We start from the raw sequence: 27,877 nt of genomic DNA, 5'->3' as shown, positions 1-27,877 counted from the left end.
ATTTCAACCAGCTTGATTGATGTTCAGTATTTGCTAAGGGCCTGAGAAATCTTAAAAGATGTACATGTATGGGGGTGTGAATGATGTATGTATATATAAAATTGTCCTCATGTCTGTAAGAATTTTGTTGTTCTGTAGCCTAAAGCTTGAAAGGCATTTTTTTTTCCTTTATGACCCAGAATTGTGGCTCTCTGTTGTAAGATAGATTTTCAGGGAACACAGGTAACTAGACTACTTTCTGGCTTTCCTTTGCTCCTGAGCCAAAGCCCAGGTGATTCACTTGAAGTTGTATTGAAGCCCTCACTTACTGAAATGTAGTTAAATCAAAATAAGAAATAAAACTGGCAATACAATCCCAAGTCTCTAACAGAGGTCTAAAGAAAATTTAACAAAATGATTAGTATTTCCTTTATCAATTTCCTAGATTAAGGTATTCTCTTATGGCAGAAACAGACATATAAAATATACCTATTTGAGAGAAGTATAAAACATTATGATGTTCAGTGAATTTAACTGGACTAAATAAAATAAAATGTACTCTATGGCAGAAGCTTCCTAAGGGGCATTTCCAGAAGGAATACAGGGAACAAAGAATAAAGAAGTCACAATGGAAGGGAGGGTGTCAACCTCAGTCAGGGAAGGGAAATCACTTTGTTAATTTGATTCTAAGCTCATAAGTGCATAACTAAGCATTTTGATTTCTTATTGTGTTTACTGAGTCAAATATATGCTACATAGTTATTTAGTACCTACCAGGTGCTATGTGGAAACCTAGAAGTATGTTATTTGTATTCAAGCAGTTTATAACACTTACAGTTCAAAACTTTACAGTAATTAGAGCATAATAACAATAGTATCATGATTTTGAAAGAAAATAAATGACTTAAATACCTGGTTTTCTAGAAAGGCATGACATTCAGGGAATTCAAGGAAATTAACTTTAGGCCCTTAGCTAGATGTGGACAAATATTTTATTTGGGGGAGGGAGTCTTTTGGTTTTAGTTTTAAGAAAGTTATAGAAATGATATGAGACATTTGGCACTTATTTGATGCATGAAATCTTTCATTAATGGATATACATTCTAATATATTTTGAATATTATAATAAAGTGTCTAGAAAACCAGGCCTGGCTCACTGAAACTTGCTTTATGTGATTACACACTATGTATGATTGTTCAACAATTTTGCAGCTTGGACATTTGGAGTCAGATAAACCTGAATGGGAATCCAAGTTGTGTTACTTAATAGTTGTCTAGCTTTGAACAAAATACTGAGCCTCTTTCAGTTTCAATATGGTGTCCCTGTAATAGAGGATACTACATAAAGGGATTGCTGTCAGAATTGAATGTGATAAGCATTTCAAGTACTTACCACAGGGCCTGGAACATAGTAGGAACTAAATAAATACCCTCTTGTTAAGTGTAAATGGTAAATTGCCTGGGACTCTAAATTGTTTTCTAGTAGACACTTTAAAATTGTAATTACTGCAGTAAGGGAAATAGCTTTAATTTGAAAAAGCCTTAATTTGCAATTAATTTAGTACAAAAGGTTTTAAGTAGTTTCAAAGTTTTCCATTCTTAAAACTTAAAGGAAAAACATATGTAAACTTTTGTGTTTACTTCATAAGACTTCGTGTTGAGTTATATTAGGAAAGAAAGTCAATGTTTAGGGGATGCCTTGACTCTGTCAGTAACACAGTCATTCCAAAATGTAAATTTTATATTCTCTGCAGATCAGTGATTCCTACACACTGTCTTTTTCTGCTGGTGAAAATCAATCTACTATTAAGGTCTTAAATGTCCTCACTTAATTATGGGGAAGTTAATGAAACTCTGCCTCTTGTGCATTCTAAACAACAATACCACAGTGGATTGTTGAGATCTGAGCTTCCTTAAACTGTCCTTTCCTACTAGGTAGTTAAACTGCAATCATTGCTCACTTTAATTTATTGCCCTTTTATCTTGAGCAGCTTTCATTTGGGAAAAAAAATACAAATTTATTTCACATAATTTATATGCAGATGTTAATAGGTCAAAATATAATACGTGGCTTTCAAAAGCTATGAAAATGGATACCTTTATAGTAACCTTTTTATTCTAAAATAATACTGAGGTTTACATCATTTCATATGAAGGTATTAAAATGAAGACTTAGAAAATGAATATAGCCTCTCAGTAACTGTCAGATATTTTTAGGAAATTTAGTTTAACTTTGGAAATAATGAAGATTACTACAAAGACAGTTTCTTGCCTTATTTTAATCCAAAAGAGGATTTTCCCATAACTTTACTACCCCCAAATATGCTGATCACTTCTAGTGTTCTAGGATGAAACTGTGATTTTGAGCTTGGGATATTAGCAACTTGATTTCATATAGGTCTGTTGTTCTATGTACTTTGCTTAAACTGTTGATGATAACATGATTTTAAAGTGGAAGACCTTGGGGAATCTTAGGTTCCTTGAGGCAGTGACCTGGAAGGTTATTTTTTGTCCATCCAACCTAGACTTCCTTCCCCGGAACCTAACCATCTGGGCCAGGGCATCAAAAATACCATTTTGAGTTTATCTAAGAAACTATATTTCCATCCCCCACATTTGTAAGCTTTTCAAATCCTACCTATTCTTTAAAGGTAGAGTATGGCCAAACCCTCCAAAGCTCTCCTGATGATTTCCAGTTGGCCAGTGATCAGTTCTTTTTTTTTTTTTTAAACTTTTTATTGTTGGCTGTTCAAAACATTACATAGTTCTTGACATATCATATTTCACACTTTGATTCAAGTGGGTTATGAACTCCCATTTTTACCCTGTATACAGATTGCAGAATCACATCTGTTGATCAGTCCTTTTATAGAAGCCCTTTATCCTATCCTTTACTATCAAATCTGGAATCTGTATTTTTTTCATTACTCATTTAATGATAATCAGCCAATCCAGTGTTTTATACAACAGGAAAGTATTTTTCTATCTCATCTCCTTGAAGCCTCCCATTGCATTTGGAAGAGGAATATGACCGCTAGTAGTGGCCATTTTGCCGTTGAGGAAACATGAGTTGTTCAGGAATGGATACTCCTTCAATGTCTCACCTCTTCTAACTAGAATTGTTATGCTCATACTTCATATTTATACTGTGTTGGCCTCATAGGTAAGTCTTGCCTTCTGATCAAGCCAGTCAACTCTTCAAAGACCTGTTTTTTGTTATGTACTGGGGATTGAACCCAGGGGCCCTTAACCATTGAGTCACATCTCAGTCCTTTTTTATATTTTATTTAAAGACAGGGGCTCAGTGACTTGCTTAGGGCCTCACAAAGTTGCTGAGGCTGGCTTTGAACTTGCGATCCTCCTGCTTCAGCTTCTCAAGCCACTGGCATTATAGGCATGCGCTACCTTCCAGATTTCTCTTATGAGAAACTTAGTTGCTAATTTACTTATATCCTGGAGGATCACTGTCCAACAGATGAGCCACATTGGTAATTTTAGATTTTTTTTTGTTTTGGTAGTTTGGAGAAGGTGGGAGGAGTTTCCAGGGAAGGAGGATAAACAGCTATCTTGACAAACATCACAGAAATGAATTTAAGAAGAGTCAGGAATGTGGGGGTGCTGCCTGTAATCCCAGTGACCAGCAGACTGAAGCAGGAGGATGGCAAATTCAAACCCAGACTAGTCTGTTTAGCCAGGCCCTGTCTCAAAATAAAAAATAAAAATGTAGCTCAGGACAAAGCACCCTTGGGTTCAGTCCCCAATACTTTAATTAATTAATTTAAGGACATGCCAGATAGAGGCACAGACTAGATTTTATTTAAGAAAGCAGAGATGCAGGCTGGGGTTGTGTGGCTCAGTGGTAGAGTTCTTGCCTCACACACTTGAGGCACTGGATTTGATCCTCAGCACCACATAAACAGATAAAAGAAAGGTATTGTGTCCGTCTACAACTGAAAAAAAGAATTTTTTTAAAGAAAGAAAGCAAAGATGCATTCAAGAGAAATGGCAGGCTATCTCAGAGCAAGAAGCAGCACCCCCTTGGTCTGTGTTGTGAATATTTATAGACAGTGGCTAGGGGCCTCACTAGAGGTAGAGTCAGGGCAGAGTTACATAATTTTGTGTCAGTTTTTCTCCCACTTGCATATTACCCTCATATCATGTTACTTTTTGAGAGCAAGGATGCAGGCCAAGGACCAGGGCCAAGAACACGGGCCGGGTTGCCCAAGAGTTGCTGGTTGTGCCTTCCAGTGGTTCATGGGTGCTTCTCTTTTGAGACTCAGTATAGCTTTCTTTCTCTGTATCCCCAAATTCCTATCTCTTAGGTGAAATTTAATAACTTTGCATAATATAATATACCCAGGATTTTATAATTTCAACATTAATATAAAAATAACTGGCATTTCTTCTTTTAGTGGTCCTAAGATTTTGAAGGTAGTGTGTATTTTGCACTCACAGACTGGCCACATTTCAAATGCTGAATGGGATTAGTGACTGTGTGTTGGATAGACCAGCTCATAAGATTTCTCCATAATGTGGTTGAAATGCACTGTGCCTCAATAACAAATTAAATAGAAATACAGTGATCATTAGTTCCACACCAGAAGACAGAAATAAGTGACTCATACATAAAATATAGGAGGCATGGAATAAACATGGATACCCTTCATTCTGATGAGGGTTTTTTATCATTATTGTCTGTGGTTTGTTTGCCCAGTAATTCATCATTTGAATGGGGAGCCATAAAGTTACAAAGGAAACTCTATTTCATGAGGTGTAGAATACTCAACATTTTATTTATTTATTTGTGTTATTTTCTGGAATACAAATTCGAGTACTTATCTTCCTTGCTCAGAATTGTTCCATTCTTCCCCACCAGAGTTCCAGAAGTTACTTGGTGAAAAGATTGACCTAGGAAGAAAGATTTCACTCTGCAGCATGCCGTATGTGGTCCTTTCTGATTCACCTAGCCCATGACTAGAACTGTCCTTTATCCAGAGCTGGACTTCGGCAGCAGAGATGTTCTTGTAGCTCTCTTCTCTCCCACACCCTTCAGCCTTGAATGCTCTTCTTCTTTGGCTCTGGCAGCCGACTTCTGCTAGGTCAATCTCAGGATTGCCTCCTGAGTGCTTCCCTCTTTACTCAGCGAGGAGTACTTCCTCTCTCCATACTTCTCATTGCTCCTTGACATTCCTACAGCAAGGCTCTGAAGGTCACTATCTCTCCTTATCTGTTTGGGCCTCCTTCTTGAGGGTAGGGCTCCTGACTTTCATTCAGTCTGTTGTGTAGTAAGGAGTCTGGCCCGAGGAAATAATCAGTCAGTATTTTTCCAATGAAAGCCTGTTGGTACTAGTACTATATGTTCATCAGTTTCAAAGTGGTTTCCAGAGGCAGCATGCTTTTTACTTAGATCATCAATTAATTCTCACCACAGTCTTGTGAGGTAGGAATGATTATCCTACAAGATGAAACTTTGAAAGATTAAGTGACTTGCTCCATACCACATGAATTTTAATAGGTGACACTGAAACTCCAACCTGGACCCATTCTGATGTTACCTAATTTCTGTGCAGAGTGTAAGAGAAGCATAAATCTTTCAGATCTCTAGTGAAATAGAAAAATGGCCTTTGCTTATTCAGTCCGTTCACTTAAAAAAAAAATCAAAGCTTGCCTTTATGGATTTTTTTTGCTCCAGATTTTTGGCCTAAGAAGCATATTTCACGAAGTTGCACCTGGTGTTTAGTTAGCCTGCAGTCACCAGGTTGTATAAATATTCACATGAGCAATGAGCATGTGAATAATCAATGGAACTAGTAAGAGTCTCATTGGGTTGTTATTTTCTTGAAGACATTTCAGTGCTCTCCCCTGTCACTTGGGGAAATTCCTTATAGCTTTGGGTAAAAGTAGTAATACATCTTTAGAGAATGTAGACTTTTTCACTAACTGGCCAAATGAGAATATGAAATGACTGAGATGGTTTGTGATGCTTTAGAGCTACTATTTCCTAGATGATTAAGAGTATCACAGAAGCCTATCACTTACATGCTCTGGTCTTACTTATTCAGTAACATATTCAAGAAACAGCCAGGCAGGACCTGTCTTTCCCTGCCATTTACATCATTCTGTGGTCTTGCACCAATTTATTTTAAGAATTAAGACTTCCCTTATTGGAGCAGTAACAAGAAACTCCACCATTTCCTCTATTTCTGGGCAATTCCATTTTATTAAGTAAGTATTAGTCATTGGATTAGTCATTTTATAGCTTTGAGGAACATTTCAATTTTGTTATTTTTATTTACTTTATTTATTGTTTGAAATCACGCTCTTGTAGGTTTTTCTTATTCAATTATTTTTTAAAAATATTTTTTACTTGTTCATATACCTTTATTTTTTATTTATTTATATGTGGTGTTGAGGATCAAAACCCAGTGCCTCACACATGCTAGGCAAGCGCTCTGCCACTGAGCCACAATCCCAGCCCCAGTTCTTGTTCAATTATTGATGTTGATTTATTCTGTTTGATACTCTAGTAGAACAGGAAAGACTTAACAGTCATTTTTTTTTACAAAGAAATTTGAGTCCCCGTTATAACAACCATTATGATTATTTAGTGGGTCTTGACCTAGATTTAAATAATGTCTGCTTTCAGCTTCCTCCAAGTTCACATTTTTCTGCCAGAAAGAGGTTGCGCGCCTTTCTATGCAGGTATGTGGGAGAGATGGTGGAAGCCCTTTCTAGTATTCTATTTGGAAAATCTTTTCCATACCATAAGACATTATAGCAATTAATATACAGATGATGTTGGCCAATAAGTAAATTTACTGTTTTTGTTTACAGATAAATTCAAGATGAAATAAAAATATTGAGATGAGAGTCATTTTATGCAGACATCATTTAAAAGGGCTTACTGATATATTATCTAATTTGACAAAAAGTATCCAAAACATCCTAGGCATGGAAATGTGAACTTGTTTTTTATTATGATGATGACCATCATTAAACAGGAATTTATCAACAACTAAAATTTTATGGAATTGTAATATAGCTTTTTAAAAGATAATAGCTATTTTTAGACATAATCTACATTTTAGATACTTTACCAACTCTTGTGATTTTTTTGGTATATTCAGAGTTTTGCATCCATTACCAAAATCAATTTTAAATAATTTTCTTCATCTGCGCCCTCCAAAAATCCTGCATTCATTAGCAGTAACTTCCCTTTTCTCCCCAAGTCCACCAACCCTAGGTAAACACTAATATTTCTGTCTCTATGAATTAGTCTATTCTGGACATTTCACATGAATGGAATCATAGATCATGGGGTCTTTTGAGAGTGGTTTCAGTCTCTAAGCTTACGTTTTCAGGGTTCATCAAGGCTGTGACATAAATCAGTATTTCATTCCTTTTTATGGTTAAAAAATAGGCTATCATATGGCTATTCCATGTTTTGTTTATCTGTTGTTGATAGACATTTGAGTTGCTTCCATTTTTCGGCTATAATGAATAATGCTGCTATACACATTCATGTACAGCTTTTTGTGTGGAAATATATTTACATTTCTCTCAGATGTGTACCTAGGAGTAGCAGTGCTGAATCATCTGCTAACTCCGTGTTTAACCTTTTGAGCAAATGCCAAAAAGTTTTCCTGTGTAACTGTATCACTTTCCTTCCTACCAGAAATGTACGAGGATGCCAATTCTCCACATCCTCCCCAGCACCTGTTATTGTCTTTCTTGCTGTAGCCATCCTAATGGGTGTGAAAGATTGTCTCATCACGCTTTAGAGTTGCATTTCCCGGATGACTAATAACATTGAGCAACTTTTCATATGCCATTGGCTATTTGTGTATCTTCTTGGAAGAAATATCTATTGATACCCTTTGCCTACTTTTTAAATTGAGTTTTTGTTTTTTAATTGAGTTACAAAAGTTCTTGGTGTACTCTATCTACAAGTCCTTTATCAGATATACTGTGGGGTGTCTTTTTATCTTCTTAGTGGCTACAGCTGTATATTTTGTAGCCTTCTTATTCCTCAAAGCATTATGTTCTCCAAACATTAAGTGTGGGCCGGTTTCAGCTCCTCTTTCCATAGTTCCTTTATTATACTAATCACTGTGTAACATGATTCTAGGATTTATCTTCCCTATAAGATGGAGCTGTGTCTTACAAATCTTTTTATTTCCATAGCTTGGGACTCTGCCTAACACAAAACGGGAGCACAGTAATTGCTTGTTCCACTAAACTAAAATGAACCTTGAATTTTTTTTTTTAAACAATCCAGATCAATACTAATACAAGAAAGCTGATAGAAAGGGTCTTAATAGACTTTCAAAGAATCTTGTGTAGGGAGGGAAGCTGCAAACCCCGGTATAGAAACAAGACTCTGTTTTTCTAGAAATCACTCCTTGAGGTTTCACTAGTGCCAGCCCTAACCTCTAGATGCAAACACTTGTGGCCCTACTGTGGGTTTCCTCGTGTGGGCCTCAGTGCACCATGGACTGCTGCTCTCTGTTCTAACAGCAGGCTAACATTTATTCTACTCGTCTACGCATTCATTTAAAAGTTCCACAAGCAACTTGCTACCTTGTAGCTCTGATGTGGTCTAAGGAATCCAGTTTTTCCTTCTAATAAGGTATTTCCTATGGTAGTAGTTTTCTATCAATTTTTTTTTTTTTAAATGATCTGTTTAAACATCCTTTTCTTGTTTGTCAAACCTTCCCCAAATTGAAAGTTAATCAAATGGTTCTCTTCCACATTCTAGAGCATAGTTTATTTTCTCACAGAGATTGTCTAGATTCTGTCACTGTACAGTTTCACTATTATTGAAATGCTACAAGTGTCTTTACTTTGATTGGAAAATTATGATACCACGAAGTAACATTTACTCTCCATAAAACAAAGATGAGGATTTAATTGTTTAAACTCAGTCCTTCTCAGAACTCTGTAGTTCTTAATTTTAAATCCTGGTATAAATAAGCAAAGGAATATTTTAAAATGAGACTCAATTAGAAAACCTATGTAATTTTTGATGCGATTTGTATTCTCAGCTAATTTTATTTCCTATTCAGCAGTAAGGCAGTATAAACACACACACACACACACACACACACACACACACACACACACACACACGGGTGCGGGGGGGGGGGGAGAGCGAGAACTACTTGATAGCCTAAGATGATTGATTCATTTTCTCTTAGCACAGCAAGATGTTCTAAAATTACTTCATCTCAAAAGACTTACTGGAATTCCTGAATGAGAAATACCCCCATCCCTTTTATTTTTTTTTTCCTTTATGAAACAAAAATAGCTCTGTATTTTTGGGAGAAAGAGTTTGGCAGATATGCTGATCATAATATTGTATTGGAAAATACTTACTTTGATTGACTGAAAACCAGATGCAATTCATGGTAGTTAAAAGCCAATGATAATGTGTTGACGCTGGTGTCCACACACTTCTGCAAGGTTAGTCAGAGTATCCCTCAATCTGACATGGAGAAACCAAGAGAAAAATGGGAAATGCTTCCCTGTCTTGGTCCCCCACAAGAACACCGCCTGGAGCATAATGTTATCGAGAGTGCGATTTCATATCTTCTTTGCTGGGACATAAGCCAGGCATAGTACAGCTGCTTCAGATCATGGCATGGTTGGGAGGAGGGCAGAAAGCATTTGTTTAGTCAGACTCAGAGATCAAGGTTGGCGGTCCTGGGGGAACTACTTACTAACTAAAATTCTTAAAGTGTTTAATCTCATTAAATTTTAGTGTACTATGTGTAAAAGTGGAAGGTGGTGCTAGTTCCTACTAGTAGAATAGCAAATACTGCATTACAATGAACTGTTGTTAAAATAAGCAAATTTCCTGATCATCTCTTCCACCCAGAACTTGATCACCAGCTGTCATGGATTTGATTAGGATGTATAGGCTTCGTGAGTATGTATAGTCAGCTCAGTCCTTCTCCATTGAAGAAGGATAATAGGGAAGAAATTGAAGAAGTATTATTTGGACATTGATTTCTACTAACTCCACCAAATTAGATTCCGTGCCCTCTTACAGGGAACGCGCATTGACCCTAGGGAAGATGAGATAAAGAAGTTTTGCAGTATGAATATTCTTTCTTTGGGGTTAGCCCTGGATCTCAGAACAAAAAAAAAAAAAACAAAAAACAAGTCAGTGGTTATAGTTACTGTATCTCCCTTTCCAAAACACACATTTCTTTGTAACAGTCATTTACAGATATTTTTGCATGCCACAGTTTTGCTTTTATGCTTTTTCAAAATAACTAAATGACTAAACCTTCCTGTTCCTAATATATGAAAATTGTCAAAGGATTCTTTCATATTTTTATGTGCTGATAAGGGTGCTAGTTTGAACGATGTGTAAAAAACTGAAGGCCAAGTGGATAGGCCTTGAAGTTATGAACAGAATGATAAAGTAGAATCTGAGGGTACCCCATTATGAATGGATTATTTAGGTATAGAAAGAAGTTATGTTTAGGCACGGCATTCCACTAATCCCTGAAGCTGTGGGTTTTACAAATGAGAAGTTGATGCTCCAGATGCCAGCCTCTGTATGTGCCAAAAATCTTGTAGTTGCTCAAAAATCTTGAAGGAATGATGTCGATTTCTTTGCTATTTCAACTCAAAGTAGTTGAGGTAAAATGCTACTGAAAAAAATTACAGTGTATTCAGCTACCAAAGATGTCCTATGTTATGTCCTATGAATAGTTATCTGCTTTAATTATTCCCCCTCATGACCCCATGCGTGTTTGTGGCATTACAGATGTGACCCACATTTCTATTCTAATTTACTACATTCTTTCCTAAGTCTCATCTCATACTTTTAAAGGGTCAGCAGACATTTTATTTAAGGAACCGACCTGGACATAGCACTCTAATAGAGGTGGAAACACAGACCTAAATATACAACAGGTTCAATCCTTGTACCTTGTCCATACCAGCGCACCTCAATAATTTTCATGAAAATCATCCAGTCGCTTCTCTTCTTTTCATAGAAATCCGAGCTCAACTGGTAGAACAACAAAAATGCCTGGAGCAGCAAACAGAGATGCGAGTTCAGCTCCTCCAGGACCTGCAAGACTTCTTCCGGAAAAAAGCCGAAATTGAGACCGAATACTCTAGGAACCTGGAGAAGTTGGCTGAAAGGTTCATGGCAAAAACGAGAAGCACCAAGGATCACCAGCAGTACAAGTAAGAGAGACTTGACGCAAATGTACCTTTTCAAGATGATATCCTGCCTTTTAAACAAATCCTATTGGTTTAAGACTTTTTTATTTTTTAAATTTTTATCTGATAAGATATTGGTGAACATATCCCTATAAATAAAAGCAACCCTTTGCATTTATAGGTCCTGGACATCAATTTATCATATTTTAAAATAATGGTATTCTCTTGAAGTTATTCTGTTTCCATACATACATATTTAACATGTTCATATTTATGTTCACTCATAATCATTTTGCTAAAACCTTTATAATAATATATGTGTTATGTGTGTATATTATATATTTATTTTTTCAGTACCAGAGTCCAAGCATGCTAGGCAAGAGCTCTGTCACTGAGCTACATCTCAGTCCTTTTTTATAAGTTTATTTTTCAGATAGGTCTTCTTAAATTTCCCAGGCTGACCTCAAATGATCCTAAAATCAAATGATCCTCCTGCCTCAGCCTCCCAAAGGGCTGGGATTATAGGCATGTGCTACTATGCCCAGCCTCCAATACACATATACTTATGGATAAGTTTATATATAAGAAGACAAAAAAGTGTTTGTAAAATTCTTATTTTGTTTCTTTGGGTTCTCTTTTTACTTTTTGAGATGGGGTTTCACATGTTGCAAGGCTGGCCTTGACTCATGATCCTTCCATCTCAGCCCCCTGAGTAGCTGGATTACAAGCATACACCACCACACCTGGCAGTAAAATTCTTGATTACAGGAAACTGGTAGTTAAAATCAGTCACAGGTAGATATTTGAAAGGGCAAATTTGAAATAACTGCTTTTCAAGCAAAGACCTTAAGATTTCTGTAATGATTTTATATGAAATGAAGCAATAAGTGTTTGTTTAGCACTCCCCACCCTACCTCACCCAACATGTTTGTGATCATTGCAGTTGAAACCGATTTAAACAAGAGTTTAGCAGTCGAGGTAGCTGACAACTGTAATCCCAACAGCTCAGGAGGCTGAGGCAGGAGGATCACAAGTTCAAAGCCAGCTTCAGCAACTCAACAAAACCCTAACTAAAAATAAAAAATAATATCGGCTGGGGATGTAACCGGATAGTTAAGTCAATCCCTAATACAAAAAAAAAAAAAAAAAAAAAAAGCTTTTAGCAAAATGTGTGAGTGAACATAACTAAACCTTAGCATTAATTTAACAAACACGTGCAGGTTATTCTATTAATGAATTTTACTTTATAATTGAAATCCTGGAGACAGAAGGCCCACAGCTCCAGTAGAGGGTACGAGTGCTCCAGCAGGGGAAGCACAGGACACCATAGACAGGTGGGCTGAGATCCACTCTATGGTGGAGGTGGGGGAAGGTCCTGGAAGAAGCCATATCGCAGTGGAGACCTGAAGGACTAGTTGGCCAGTAAAAGGGAGCTGAGGAGGACTGCAGGCCAGGGGAGCTTCATGGGTAAGGGACCACAGCAGAAGGAGTAGTGAGGGGTGCACAGAGTGGCTACCGGCATACACTGGGGCCGACTGTGGAAGTCTTACCAACTTCCTGGGCAGTTTTGATTTTATTCTGAGGTCATGAGAAGCCTTTGGAGAGTTTTAAGTAAAAGTGGGACCCGCCCTCACCTGCATTTTAAAATGATGACAAAGACCAAAGGTAGAATAATGGACTGGAAGAAGACAGAGGGAGAAGGAACACAAGGGGCCTCTCACTGTAAGGGCAAGAGCCAGGCACCCCATGGGCAGAGATAAATGGACCTTGTCCGGGAGATAGTAAAAAGGCAACATAGACATTCATTTCTGGAAATACAGTGGGCCAGATGATCTGGAAATCACTTCTGCCACAAAACTGCTGGGAATGCTGGTTAAAACATAATCGGCATCGTTTTCATTGTACAGCTGTCCCCATGGGAAAGTAAGGGAAATTTTTAGGGCCTGAAAAAGGAAGAGGGAAGGGAAGACCTAAGTGGCAGTGGTACCACCCTTTAATCCCACCTGGGGATAAACCATCTGCCCCCCTGCACAGGGGGACAAAGAGAGCTGTCTGCTCAGGCTGGGCTGCTGGGCGCCAGGCCTTTTTCTTCCCCATTGGGTTTGCAGTGCCATTGTATACCCCTCCCTGTCCTGAGATCCTTCATAAAAAGCAGGGTGGGGTACGTTTGCAGAAGCAAATAGCTTTCTATTCTGGATAAGGAATATCTTTTTTTTTGTTGTTCTTTCTTTTTCACTCTTCTTTCTTCTTTTATGGATGAGTTTAGCCTCTAGTTTGGGTCCAGCATAGAAATAAATCTTCATGATGATTCCCAGAGTGACCAAATGTCTCATGCACTGGCAGACACTGAGGCCACAAAGAGGAGACTAGAGCCAGTACTATATTCACATGGATAGTAACTGTTCCTTTTTAAAAGCAATTGCAAATTAGGCTGCCCACTCACCATTCAACAAATACATCTGAGTGTCTTTTTTTGTGTTTTTGTACTTAGTAATTCTGAATTACTGAAAATATGGATGGGCTCATGCTCCATAATCTGGCCCTTAGTGAATCTGATGTCACTCTTTTGTTTCTCCAGGTTTTATTTGATAATTTTCTTCAAAAGATAAGCAGCTTAAAATTTTCTTTGACTTGATCAAGTTTATTTCTGAATATGAGACAAAAAATGAAATAGATAATTAATCTGTGGAAAGGTTAAACTACAATTAAGAAAAACTCAAAGACAGGCTTTATTAAATTATGAGTTAGACCTGGGTTTGAATAATGGCTCCACTGGGCAGCTTTGCTTAAGTGACATACCCTTTCTGAGGCTTGCTTTCCTAATATGTAAAATGAGATTTTTATGACCATTAAGTGAGAAACATGACAAAGTCCTTGATATGGTTGATAGCTGACATGGGATGTGTATGCAGCATTTCTTTTTCCCTTTGCAAAAAAAAAAAAAAAAATGCTGTTATCTTTAGCACAGAAATGTTACCCTTCATTGAAGCTGGACTCTAGAGTCTGCTCTTATTCAGTTTGGGGATGTTTATTGTGCAGAACAATCCTTGTCCTGAAGTTTCCACTGCATAATAGAAAAGACCAAGGCTTGGATCGGCCTCCCTGAACACAAAGGCTCACTTTGACACTAGCTTTGGTCTTTATCAAATCACAGTGCCTTGCTAAGCTTCAATTCTCTCATTGACAGAAAGGATACAAAGAATCTCTGCCTTAAATGGTAGTGGTAAGGATTAAGTGGAATTAATGTCAACTCTTTAGAGCAGCCCTAGATAATCATAGCTAACTTTATATAGCACTAACTATGTGCCTAAGGCATTATTGTAAGCATTTAAAAGCATATATTAACTCAGGTATCCGCATAATAATCTTATGAGATGATATTATTATTTTACCCATTCTACAAAATTAATTGAAGCACAGAGAGGTTGAAATCATTTGCCCCAAACTACTTTGCTAGTAAATGGTAGATGGAATAAGCACCTAGAGAGCATTGCTCTAGAGTCTGTGATCTTGACCTGTATACTGCTTCTCACTTAGTAAATGATACCTTCCATTCTTATTATTTTTTATTGGTGCATTAAAATTATACATAATATTGGGATTCAGTATGCCATATTTGTGCATGCACATTACATAATTTGATCAATCTCATTCCCCACTACCTTCTTTCTCCCTCCCCCAATTGGCTTACTCTACTTACTGATCTCCCTTCTGTTGCCGTTGTTATTGTCATTATTATTATCATTATTTGTTAGCAGGTACTGAATCCAGGGGCACTTAATCACTAGGCCACAGCCCCAGCCCTTATTATATTTTATTTTGAGACAGATCTTGCTAAGTTGCTTAGGGCCTCGCTAAATAGCTGAGGCTGGCTTTGAACTTGCAGCCCTCCTACCTCAGCCTCCTGAGCCACAGGGATTACAGGCATGTGCCACTGTGCCCCGCAGCATTATTATTTGAATTAATGCATGATAATTATATACATATACACATGGAAAAATATATATATGATTCTTTGTGGTATATTAGAACATGGATACAGGATGATATCATTCCGAAGTACTTCCCCATTATTACTAATAGTAATAATATGGCAACAATAATGTGTTATTCTGAATAATACTAATTTAATGCTCACAATGGGGCAGAACACTGAAGATACAAAAAAAAGTTTGAAACATCCTCAGTGAATTTATGAAGTACTTTCAAATAAATGATACACATACTGTTGATGTAAAGAAGGTAACATTGACTTATGTGGCTGGGTAGATACGGAATGTCAATAGAATGGCTCCAGTTACCAGCCATGGAGCCACTGTTCCTTCCCTGATGGCTTTGAGAATAAATGGGAGTTTCCCAGGTGGAGGTCATAATTATCAGTGTGCCACAGGGAGAGGGAGGGGCTTCTCTTGAGGTGCAAGTGCCAAGACCTGACAAGTGCCTGATTCATCTCTTTCCCAAGCCTATTTCTGCTTTTTCTTCTGGTGAGGGTTTAGACTTGATGCAGTATTAAATCCAGAGCCTGAGAGACTTAGTGACACAAACACCTGGCATAATCATTTTTTCCCAACTTTATTAATGTTTAGGGTCATAAATGATCATGAATAATACAATAACACATCCAATTAAATGGCACGTGTATCCCCAAGTTAGGATAAACACTCTGTGCCCACGTTGCCTTTTTACAGTTAGTTTTTAAAGTGAAAAACAAAAAGCAAAAATTGTGCTTTACCTTTTTATTTTAAGCAGTACCATCCCAGTTGTTTATGTTTTTGTTTGGAGTTTTTCTTTGAAATTTCTTAAAACATCTCCTTAGTGGTTTATTGTCACTTTTGGATTTATTATCCAGAATAAAATAAGAAGCAGTTACAAATTTGAAAAAGTTTAATGGGTTTCAATAGGACTTGTATGAAGTCATGAGCTAGCAAACTTCTTGGTTCTGTTCATGAGTTTCAAGACAGTGCCAAAGAGCTCTGATTTCCCCAGGAACCCTGTTTGGGAGGCTAAAGGTTATATATCAGGGGATTAATAAATAACCTTCAAGTTTATGTTCTGTGGAAAGAGTAACTAACCAAATTTCTTTTCCAAGAGCAGACGGAACATTCAAAGCAGACTTTGTGCTGTGGCAAACCGCACTCTATCTAAGGCATAGTAGTCAATAGATTTTTATGTAAATATAAATCGCCTTCTTCAATGGTGTATTTAAAGCTGAAGGGCTGCCTGAGCACTGTGTATGTTGGGGTCCTGCAGACCTGGTCAGGAGTGCAGGTTTTCACTGGTGTTCATGGTCAAGGTTTTCCTCCCACGCCTGGCAGATTAATTGCTGGCTCTATGCTGTGTGCAGGCTGAAAGACTGTTCAGTGGGCTGAGTGTCCTGGTCTAAGAAACACTCAGAGCAGAGTCCTGATCTTTTGTGTCTCCTTAGTTTGCCATAGTGACATCACTCAACTGGTTGGGGCAACTCTGAAACTGATAGTAACTCTGTCTTTCTTCACCTCTCAGGAAAGACCAAAACCTATTGTCTCCAGTGAACTGCTGGTATTTGCTCCTGAACCAAGTAAGGAGAGAAAGCAAAGACCACGCAACCTTGAGTGACATCTATCTGAACAATGTGATTATGCGGTTCATGCAGATAAGTGAGGATTCCACCAGGATGTTTAAAAAGGTACACCTAGTAAATCCTCCTGCAGCATGCTTTCTGATAACTGCCTTGTCTCAAACCAGGAGTGAGAACAGTGTCTGGAAAAAATTAAAGGAGTGAATATTTTAAAGACACAGAATAAAAAGTGAACCTTGAGGAGACATAGTTTATATGTGTATGTGTGTGTATATATATAAATAAATATATATATATATATACACATACATATGTATAATGCATGTATGGTATATATGGTATTAGATACTAAATATAGTTATATTCAGTAAATTACTGGCTCTATGACCTGAACAACATGAACACAATTTTGAAAAAGATGTACTTGCAGACCCTCATTGTTATACAAAATTACATATAAGAGGTTGTGAGGGGAATGGGAAAATAAACAAGGAGAGAAATGAATTATAGTAGATGGGGTAGAGAGAGAAGTTGGGAGGGGAGGGGAGGGGGGATAGTAGAGGATAGGAAAGGTAGCAGAATACAACAGTTACTAATAGGGCATTATGTAAAAATGTGGATGTGTAACCGATGTGATTCTGCAATCTGTATTTGGGGTAAAAATGGGAGTTCATAACCCACTTGAATCTAATGTATGAAATATGATATGTCAAGAGCTTTGTAATGTTTTGAACAACCAATAAAAAAAAAAGAAAAAGATGTACTTGCAAATTACACTTCTGTCTTTAGGAAGTGTCTGAGCTTAAGAAAAATGAGAAAAGAAAAACCTCTGATTCTGTCTTAGGCTCACACATGATCAGACTTGTGAAGAACAAGATTACCCCATGTGCTGCTCTCTTGGAAAAATGTTATCACAATTTTTTCTTACTCCCACTATACCAGGAGCAGGGGCTGTGAGAAAGCAATGAGAAAAAAATTCCACAGGGCACAGAAAATTCAGTTCCTTACTTGCCAGAGAACTTCCTCTCTCCCAAATCCATTAAAAAAAGAAGAAGAAAGAAAACAGACTTGAAGGCTCTTTGTCATCGGTGCTAGCCTCAGCCAACTCTTGGCAATTTTTTTGTTGTTTGGACATTTTTGTTGACAACAATAACAAAACTGGACCATTTCCTGTACAGCGACTGCAGCTACTTGCCCAGTAAGACTGGTCCTTGGCTTTTTATATTTGTAGGACAAGAGCCTCCCCATCCCTCTCAGCTTTGTATTAATAGTATTTAGTGTCAATATTTATACCTGTATTTACTCTTCAGTAAGTAATTATGAGATTCAGAAAGAAAATGGGGCAGGGGGAACCACTCTGTAGATTAATGATATATTTATGTTTCAAAGGGGCCCTTTAAAACAAAGACGTAGTGTTTAAGCAGGCCAGATGGAAATCTTCTTAGTCTTGTCTGATGTATCCACATTAGACTTGATTTCTGACCTAGAAATGGAATTTAGCAAGCCCTAAGTTATCATGTGCTCTATTTAATGGGGAAAAAATGTTTCAAACAAAGGAGAATTTTTAAAAATTGGAACTGAGGAGTATATTAATTAAGAAGAGAATAGGAAGAGAAATATCCTAGTATCTTAGGTAATGGCGATTATAAAAAGGAGTTCAAACTGAGCTGGAAAAATGAAGTAATTTTCTTGTTCATTGGCCCTTTCTGCTGAGACCCCCTTTGGTTCAGCAGGTGTTTGTGAGTCTCTCCCATGAGCAGGAGATTGGGGTGTTAGGTGTCAGAAAGGATACAGAGATGGAGAAAAACAGTCCTCATCTTCAAGGATGTTGCAGTTGATCCAAATCTGAATGACATTAAAAGATGCTTTCTAGTCTTGAAGGCGCTGGCAGGGCCTAAAGGATCAGCTCCTCAATAGAGTTCATTTATCCATTTAACAAAACATTTTTTAAATTCCTGGTCAACCAGAGTTAAAAGACAGGTCCCTGCCTGTTAGAAGTTCATTATAATAATTAAGGATTACCACACTCCAGAGATGCATAACCCACTGTGGGATCCTAAGGCTAGGGATCTCAGCTTTACCAAGGGATCAAGGAAATGCTTCATGCAAGAGGGAACACTTGAAGTGAGGCTTCTAGGAGGAGCAAGCATTCATCAAGCAGACAAGGACAAAGAGCTCTCCTAGGGGAAGTGACAGCATATGTTCTGGGGAAGTTTGATATGATTGGGCCAGGGGTTGTATGGGAGTGGGTGATGGGTTATGAGACTAGAAAAGATGGTCAAATGAGGAGGGATTGTGTGTGTCTTGCTAAGATGTAAGAATTTGAGAATCAAATTCAAGAGATTGGTAACGTTGGTAGAATCTGAGAATGAGAGTCAAATGGATTTGGACTTGAATTCCCTCTCTTCTGCTTACTTGCTTTGAACTCTTGAGAGATAATTCACAAGGTTGAAGAGAATGTTCTCTACTCTTGAAGGGATGGAAAAGGCAAGCCTGGACAGAGGAAGAAGCTGAACCTATAGAGCTCGGGGGCAGGATAGCCTTTGGAGTTGTCTCATAGCCAGCCTTTGTTTTGGAGGCATTGGATTTGAACTGCTCTTGGGAAGGGATACACAATCTTGGGCTAGCTCCCTTTGGTAGAGGGTAACTCCCCAAAGACAAATTCCCAGAGAGGGATCAGCTGTGAGTTTCAGAATCAGTATTCCCAGAAGTTGGGAGTGGGGAGGGGAATGAATTCCTGGCTCTTGAAGAGGGATCCAGGTAATGCACAGTAATTACAGAAGGAGACAGACAGTCAGACATGTCTGTTTTTTTTGCTATCTAGCGTTCTCATGTCCAGATTTTCTGAGACTCAAAGAATTTACAGTGGATTCCTGATCACTTTATCATTTAGCGGAGAGAGCAACTGATTCATTTCTCCTGCACAGCCTCTCTCACTTATCCATTGATGACCAGCTGAAAAAGCAATGCTCATTACATTTACAGATGCCAATTTCTACCTTCCTCACGTCAACAAGCAGACTGCACACCTCACCTTTCCATCTTGTTGGAAGAACAAGAGGCAGAAGCAAAAAGAAAGCCAGAGGTTATTAAGGAGAAAGACTAATTAACCTAGAACAGATTTGTCATCTGAATGCAAAGAAAGCCAAAATCTACATTGTTCAAGTCCAAAAGAATTTCATGTTCCTTTATATTAGAAAGTAACACTAGTATTGTCTGCTTATTCTTTTTTAATCACCAATTTCCCTTTATAAAACACATCTTCCATTGTTATGGTTCTAGATTAGAGTACTATTTTCTTTGAAAATGGGAAGAAATAATCAGAGTTGATCTGATGTCTGATGTGATTTTACAACCCCTATGTAGTCCTTGGGGACATAAGGCTTGTTTTCTTGGGAGAGGATTCTGACACTTTTTTTCCAAAACTATTCCCATGTCTATTTGGAGATTTAGATACATGCTGTGTTCTTCAGAGTTTTGACCTGTTAAACAGCTACATCTTACTCAGTTTAGTCAATAACATAGAATTCTTTTTCTCAGACTATTCTGTCAAATAAGAAGTTTGGACCAGGTTAATTCCAGTGATATTCTTGTGTCCAAATGCATGTAATTATCAAGAAGACACTTGTAAAAATACCTAATTGCATACATAGTGGCAGGAATCAGCTTAAAGATTTAAGTCTTAATCACATCAGATCTGATTACAGACATAGTTGCCCTAGCTTGACAGAAAGTTTTCAACAGGTTGAAATAGGGAAGCATTTTAAAAAGCAAAAATCAATCAAATGTTTGATTATTTTAGACTTAGACCTTTAAAGTGTGTTGGTCAGAATAACAGTGATTCAGCTTTTATACTCTGAAATCAGATATTTGGGGTGTAAATCTTGACTTTGCCACCATTCGTAGTTATATGAACTTGAGAGTATTTGTAAACCTCATAAGCCTCAGTTTCCACATCTGTAGAGTAGGTATAAAAAGCTATTCCCCGGTAGTAGTATGGAGGATTCATGAGTAATACATGGAAAGCAACTTAGCCCAGTGTCTAGACTTAATAAGTCCTAAGTAACTAGTATCTTTATTATCATTGATATTGTAATAATTAATTCCAGATACCTGTAATAATTATGCAATTTGAGATTATCCATTAATCTCACATTAAAAATGTGTTCTCATTCTAAGGAGACTATATGAGGCAGCTTTGTGATGTACACTTTCAGATCATCATCTATCACTTGTTATGAAGTACATAACATCTTTGCTTATAGCTGAATTAAACTTTTTGTCCTCAAATTTCAATAGTTAGTAATTAGCCAAATGAATGCCTGAGTTGGTCAGCAATCCTTGCCTTTCAGATCCCCTATAGCCTTTCCACATTGACAATCCTACCTTTGAGTCTACATTGATTGCTTCATATATTCAACAAAATGAGTTACTCAATTCCAGACCCTCATTCAGATATGGATAATCAGATATGGGTAGGAGATGACTCTGCCTTTACTCTCTTAAGCCCTGCTTTATCATTTTACATACAGGTCAGAATTCCAGGACTTCTTGTACACAAGGGTTGGTTTCATTATTAAACCCCACTCTTTCCCCAAAGAACAAGGGCTGATGATGTGCCCATCATCCTGTTCGCCAGCCCTGCCTCCCCGAGTCACCAGATACTGATTCTTCTTTCCATTACTCATACTGAAAGAGAATGTTCTACATCTGGTTTGGTGCTAGAGCCAGAAAATGTGCAATTCATATGCTACACATAAAAATGTAATTAATGTCAGCAGTCACAGTTGCAGGGAAAGCTACAGCCAGATCACAGTAACCATTCTATTTAAACACCTAGTCACTAGATATTATTTACCAATTTTAAGAATGTTAATAGAGGTATGTGGTTTAGAGGGAACACCATACAATTGTGCCATTTGAATATGTCAGATTTATCCCTGTGTTTTAAATTATCTTGAAGGTTTTCATTTTCCATGAACGATTCTCAAATTATTGATGTACTTTTACCTGTTTTGCATAAATTACATGTACAAGTATAGTTTTTTTTTTTTAAATCTTCCAACAACAGCAGCATCTGTAAGCACCACTTGCTGATATTGAGCTGTGTGCCAAGGTCTGACTTTTTCTCATATTAGCTTACACATCCTCATAGCTGTCCAATAAACAGGTATTATTTAATCCATATTTTAAGGATAAAGAAATAAAATGCTTGGGGATGTGATTTGCAGAGCCAGGCTGGCTAGTATATATTCTTCTCTTTGCCCATATTTTAGATAATTCATAGCTATTATGGACTTCGTTAGCATTTCTTTGGTCATAATTGGAGATGTCACTCAATATGTAGGGTCAGCAGCTTCTGAGAAATAGGACACGAGGGTTCTTGGGCCCTGTTTATTTCTTATGAAAATCCTGAACAAAGCTATTCCTAGGATAAGACAGAAAAATCTGTCTGTCCTCTTCATTATAGACAGGGTCTCAAAGCAGCAGATACTGGCCCCAAGCCACTGAGAATTACCCTCCTCTGGTATAAATGTATAGATTAGCAGATTTAGATTCATAGGAATTAAATTAACCCACTTTTGGTATTGATGATTCTGTGGATTAACTTGAAAAGAAAGAGAGATAACTAGTGAAATTCATAATCAGTTTTTATTTTTATTAAAGTCAGCCATATTCTATTTAAATACCTCAATATGAAAAAAGCAAGATATTTTACAGGGATAAAGTTCTTCTTTCAAATAGACCATTTAAATAAGTTAATATATAAACAGATACTTTAGTTGAAGTTAATAAAAGATACTATTCTACTACGGATCTCTAAGACTCTGACCTTGTATTGAAAAAAAAAAAGTACATAAAGTTTAAAACATTGAAAATTATCCATCTGTATGTGCATAGAAAGAGTTTCTTTTTTAATGTAAAATATATATTCATTGTAGAATATAAAAATATATATTCAGTATAGAAAAAATTTAGAAAACACTAAGAAACAGAAAAGGAATGATAATTACCCATTTCAGTACTATAAACTATTAATATTTTGGTCTGTTTTTTTCAATGTTTATATGTATACACGTCTATATGGATAATATAAAAACATACATATGTATTTTACAAAATTGAGATCATTTCATATAGCTTGGAAATCTGCCTTTCCATGTAAAGTCTCATTAACCTTTCTCCTGTCTGGAAATAATTTTTTAGAACAGGATACTTCATGCCTGCATAGTGTTCTATTCTCTGCATGGCCCCATGTTATTTCCTTATTATTGGACATTTAAAATGTTTCACACATCAGTGATGTTTTTCTTATGCTACATTCCTGGGGGTAGAATGGTTGGATCAAAGTGTGGCCTTAGCATTTCATGTCTTAAAAGCAATTCTTTGCTTTTACCTTTTCAGAGTAATGATGATCATGGCTGTGATTTACCAACTAGTAATATATTCCCTGAAAAATAAATGGACTATTTTATTAGAGAGAACAACCAGATGTGATTCAGTATGCTTATGCAACAGTGGTAAATAATATAACAAGAGGAACTTTTTTAAAGCATTTTAGTGCACCGTAGCAGAAGAATTAAATGGTACTCTGGTAGCCTCAGGGGACAGCTTAATTATTGATAGGACCTGGATAAATAAGTAAGAATAGCTCAAGCTAACACCACTAACTTGTTCTCTTGAGTTTTATCACCATATGGCTAGCTTGTTTTTCTAGAAATAAATTAAAACCAAACTTTTATTCTTATAATGTTATAATTTTGTGAATTATTTCAGAAAACATTTTAATGTGTTTTTATAAATTGCATATGAGATTGTCAGGCCCATAGTAAGTGTTCAGTGAGTAGCAATGGTTGATGCTGCTGTTCTAGTATTTGTATTCTTGCCTCTATTACTTAGTAACAATAGGACATGCATGATTGGCCTGGCTACAAATTTAGCAGATGAGTTGCTATAAAAAAATATTGACAATCTGTTCAGAAGCTTTATCAAACACTTATAAGCAGGACATGAAGCAGATGATATATGTGACTCCTTAAAAATTTGTTAAAACAATAATAAATTTCATGTCAGTGAGATTGATCATTTTGTCTTACATTATGATACATTTGTACCAATGCTCTAATGTTAATAGTTGAGCTCATAATTACATTGAGAATAGTTGTTTAAAAGGCACCTGGAAACTTATTTTTAACAACAAAAAAAACAAAAACAAAAACAAAAAAAAAGACCAGAAGTTCAAATTATTTTAAACAGATCTCTGCTTTAATTTTCTTCTGTTTGCTTGTCTGTAACTTTTGATTTCTGTATGTAAAACAGATTATATAATAAGATACACAATAAAACAATTACCTATTATAAACTAAAGGCGTAAAGAAAAAAATTGGGTCTGCAATGTTTAGTGTAAAGAAATGGAAAAACTATATCCAGTAAGTAAATTATTCCCAAATGCCTTTTATTAATGAAGAATTGGCCTATTTTCCAGGTCCAGTTGAAAACTAGACTTTGAATTTCCAGTATTAGGATGATTTAAATGAGAAGAGATGAAATGAGGGACTTCTGAACAAGACAGGAGCTTGTATTTGGGCTCAAACTGCCTTAACTCTCAAATTATCTGTGGAATGATTAATGAGATACAATTAAAAAAAAAAGGAAGATCCTTTCAACTTCAAGAAGCTCTCTTGACTCCTAAGCTGAAACTCTCTAAAGTTTCCCACCTCACTCAGCGTGAAGTCTACACCCTCCTTCCACAGCTTTATTTTTCCCAATATCACTTATTCCTTTATATGTGTTTTACTTAATTATATATTTACTTAATTATTTGCTCACTTTCTGTTACCTCTCAGTTTCAACATTAGTTCCTGAGGGAAGGAACTTATGTTGTTCACTGAAACAATGACTGGCGCATAGTTGGCACATAACTACTTCTTTAATGAATAACTAGTAAGTAAAATTTCCATCTATATTAGTTTTACCAGAGATGAGTGACATACACATAACAGAAATTTCCGGACAATTCAGCAAGATGCAGTATTGGTGGCCCTAGCAGTAATCCACCTTCGGAGACAAGGGTCAGCTAGAAGGATTGATGAGATCCATCACTGAAATATCCTCTCTGTTTTTGTATGGAGTGGTAGCCCTGGAACACTGGTCAGGAACACTGTAGTTAGCTTTGAGCATCCTTAGGCACTGTCCAACTCACAGTAAGGTTTGCTTGGCACAGACTCTCACATAACTCTCCTAACTGCAAGTTTCTCTTAGGATTATTCAGATCCTTTTTCATCAATTCACTAAGATATTTGAAGACCCTTTCTGCATAAAAACTAATCAGGAACTATCTCTCAAAGTCAAGCTCTACCTCCTATTTGGTTCTTATGACAATACCTTGCATTAGGTACATATTTTTAGTGATGAGTATGAATAAAACAGAAGAATCATAATTCCTGTAAAATATGCTATAGTTTATTTATTCATTTGTTAATAAATACTTATTATAGTATACTTATTATTTCTTCATCTCAGACATTCAATTAAAATCTTAATTTCTGAGCAGCATGTTAACTGTTCACATATATGGTAGAGAAGTCCCCTGGTACTTAGGACTTGGGGGTCAGGAAATCGAAACTTCAATAGATTTTATCAAGAGTTAGCTGGATGTGGCCAGAGAAACAAAGGAGTTGAAAACTGTCCCAGGATGAAACAACATGTGTGAAGAACCAGATGCATTAGAGAACACATATTTTAAGAGGAAATGGGATGTTCTCATGAGTGATTGAAAGAATGAGAGAGAGAACATGGCAAGAGACATAACTGGAGAAGTAAGAAGGAACAGAGATTAAAGATCACGTTGCACAATTTGAATCTATCCTAAGAGTAGTAGGAAAGCATTCACAGGTAAATGTGGTGGTGAGATGATCAACTTTTAATGTTCTTGGAGTACACAGAGTGCATTGAAAAGTGATACAATTACAGTCTTTAGATACTAATCTTGAAGCTGTTCAGATGAATCCAGATGGTAGAGAGGACGTTTCCCACTGGGTGTGGCAGTAGAGATAGAAGTACATACAGATTTTGAGCAGTGTGTTGGAGACAGAATCTGTAGAGCCTAGTAATTGATTGGCTGGAGTGAGAGAGAAGAAAGGAAGAAGAGGTAGCAAAGGAGACATCTAGGATTTTGTAGCTGTCAGGATGGTAGAATATACCTGGGAGGAGGAGGTTTGGGGCACAGAGACTATGATGGAAAGTGATGGTAGAGAAACTAATATGGTAGTTTGGGATGTGCCTGTGCCTAATGAGGTAAAATTCCCATAAGAAGACTAAAAACTTCAGGAGAGATCAAACCTCTAGAGTTGGGAATCTTTAATATGTGGCTATCAATTAAATCTTGGAAGTACTTGAGGTAAGCAGGGAGAACCTATGGGGTGAGAAGGGAAGAATAAGAAAAGTTTCTCAGAGGAACCAGGAATTAAAGGGTAAGAAGAAGAAAAGTATTCTACAAAGTGACAGAGAAGGGGCAACCAAAGAAGTAGGAAGAAACCCAGGAGCATGAAGCATCTGGGAAGATCAGCCAAGAAATTGTGGCAAGGAAGAATGGTCAGTTTGACAAGGACTGAGGCATGTTCCATGATTGTAGCCACAAAGACCATTGAAGACCTTGACTAGAACAATCTAAGCAGAACAGTATTGGTTGAGTAGTCAGAAAAGCCTGAGCAAGAAATTGTGGATAGTATCATCTAAATAGTATCATCTGTAAAGAAGAGAAATAATGAGAAATATTTGAAAGACACAGGATCAAAATAAATTTCTTCATGGTAAATTTTTGGGTTTTGGTGTTTTTTGGGAGGTGAGGTTTTAAGATGTGAGAACAGAACAAATTTAAAATGCTGGAAGGAAGGAATCATAAGAAGGGAGAGCTCCGAGGGCTAGAAGAGAATAGGAATGATTGATTGATCCAAGACTCTATAAAACTGTCAAATAATGGTATCCAAAGGGCAGGCAGAAGGATTAGCGTTTGGCAAGAGACTCTGTTAGGAGAGAAGAAATGAGAGCTGGTGATGCTGCAGGTGGTTTTGTAGGTGAAGTAGCAGGGTACTGTGAAATTCTCTGTTCCAGCTTTTTGTGACATTGGGAAGTGATACCATCTGATGAGCAAGAGAAGAGTGGACCATGGGGAGCATTAAGATTTGCAAAAAGTAGAGAAGATTCTGAACAACCCCTTGGAGAGACTGAGGATTACAAATTTTTTAAATGTAATAGAAGAAAAATTTCCCAATTGAGAAAATACAGCAGTCTGAAAATAGATTATGAGTTTCATAAAAAACATACTGGAGAAAACACATAAATATATCTCAGTACTTTTGAGCTTCAAGCTTGGAATTCTACAAGCATCAAATAAACATATGCTCTTTCCCAAAAAGAACACAGATTAGGTCTTGTATATAATGTTAAACATCAGAAAGGAATGGACCCAAACCTACAAAAGCAACTGAAGGAAAAGCTTATAATCCTAACCTTCTCTGTACAATGTTATTCATATTTGAAAGCAATTGAATAATCTTAAATATATACCATAGTATTTTGAATATATACTTGTTATTGTAAATATGTTCAAAATGAACCCCAGTGATCCTCTCTTCCCCCATCTCTTAAGTAGCCCTCATCTACATTGACTTTTGGCTTGGCTATATGTCTTGATGTGGCCAACATGATGATAGTAAATATGAAGCAAGCAGATTTTTTTGGAAAATTGCTTGCCTTTTCTTGATGCTTTTGGAATCCTGAGACCACAATATAAACAAGTCCTAGTTAGCTTGCTAAATGAGAAGCAAGACTACATAAAAGACAACTGTATGAAACGCAACTGAGGCATCCTAAGTGACAGCTAGCCAACTACTAGACATATTAATGAAGACATCTTAGATCATTCATTTGCCATCTGACTCCAGCTGACCACAAATGCAAGAGAGAACACAGCCAAGCTGGCCCAGAACAGAAGAATCCCCCAGCTGACCTGCAGAATAGTGAGCTAAGTCAAATGGTATTTTAAGCCACTAAGTTTCAGGTGCTTTGTTACATAGCGCAAGCTAAACAACACACTAGGTGAAGACCTGTATTTCCCAGAAAGAAAAGGAAAATCAAAAGACAAGCACAGATTCTGGG

The 27,877-nt window shown here is 36.9% G+C and overlaps 1 protein-coding gene across 2 annotated transcripts in view; it reads left to right on the top strand.

Annotated features, from left to right (window-relative positions):
- Srgap1 (SLIT-ROBO Rho GTPase activating protein 1) overlaps nucleotides 1-27,877 on the top strand; it is a 273,907-nt gene that overhangs the window by 115,670 nt on the left and 130,360 nt on the right. For both annotated transcript variants that reach the window (XM_026392966.2, XM_026392965.2), the window contains exons 2-3: nucleotides 10,989-11,184; nucleotides 16,663-16,825. In XM_026392966.2, coding sequence (XP_026248751.1) covers nucleotides 10,989-11,184; nucleotides 16,663-16,825 — 359 coding nt within the window. The remainder of the gene's footprint in view (nucleotides 1-10,988; nucleotides 11,185-16,662; nucleotides 16,826-27,877) is intronic.

This window comes from Urocitellus parryii, chromosome 5 (assembly GCF_045843805.1).
Source record: "Urocitellus parryii isolate mUroPar1 chromosome 5, mUroPar1.hap1, whole genome shotgun sequence".
NCBI classification, from domain to species: domain Eukaryota; kingdom Metazoa; phylum Chordata; class Mammalia; order Rodentia; family Sciuridae; genus Urocitellus; species Urocitellus parryii.
The sequence above is the reverse complement of the archived record's forward strand: the minus strand, read 5'-3'. Positions and strand labels throughout refer to the sequence as shown.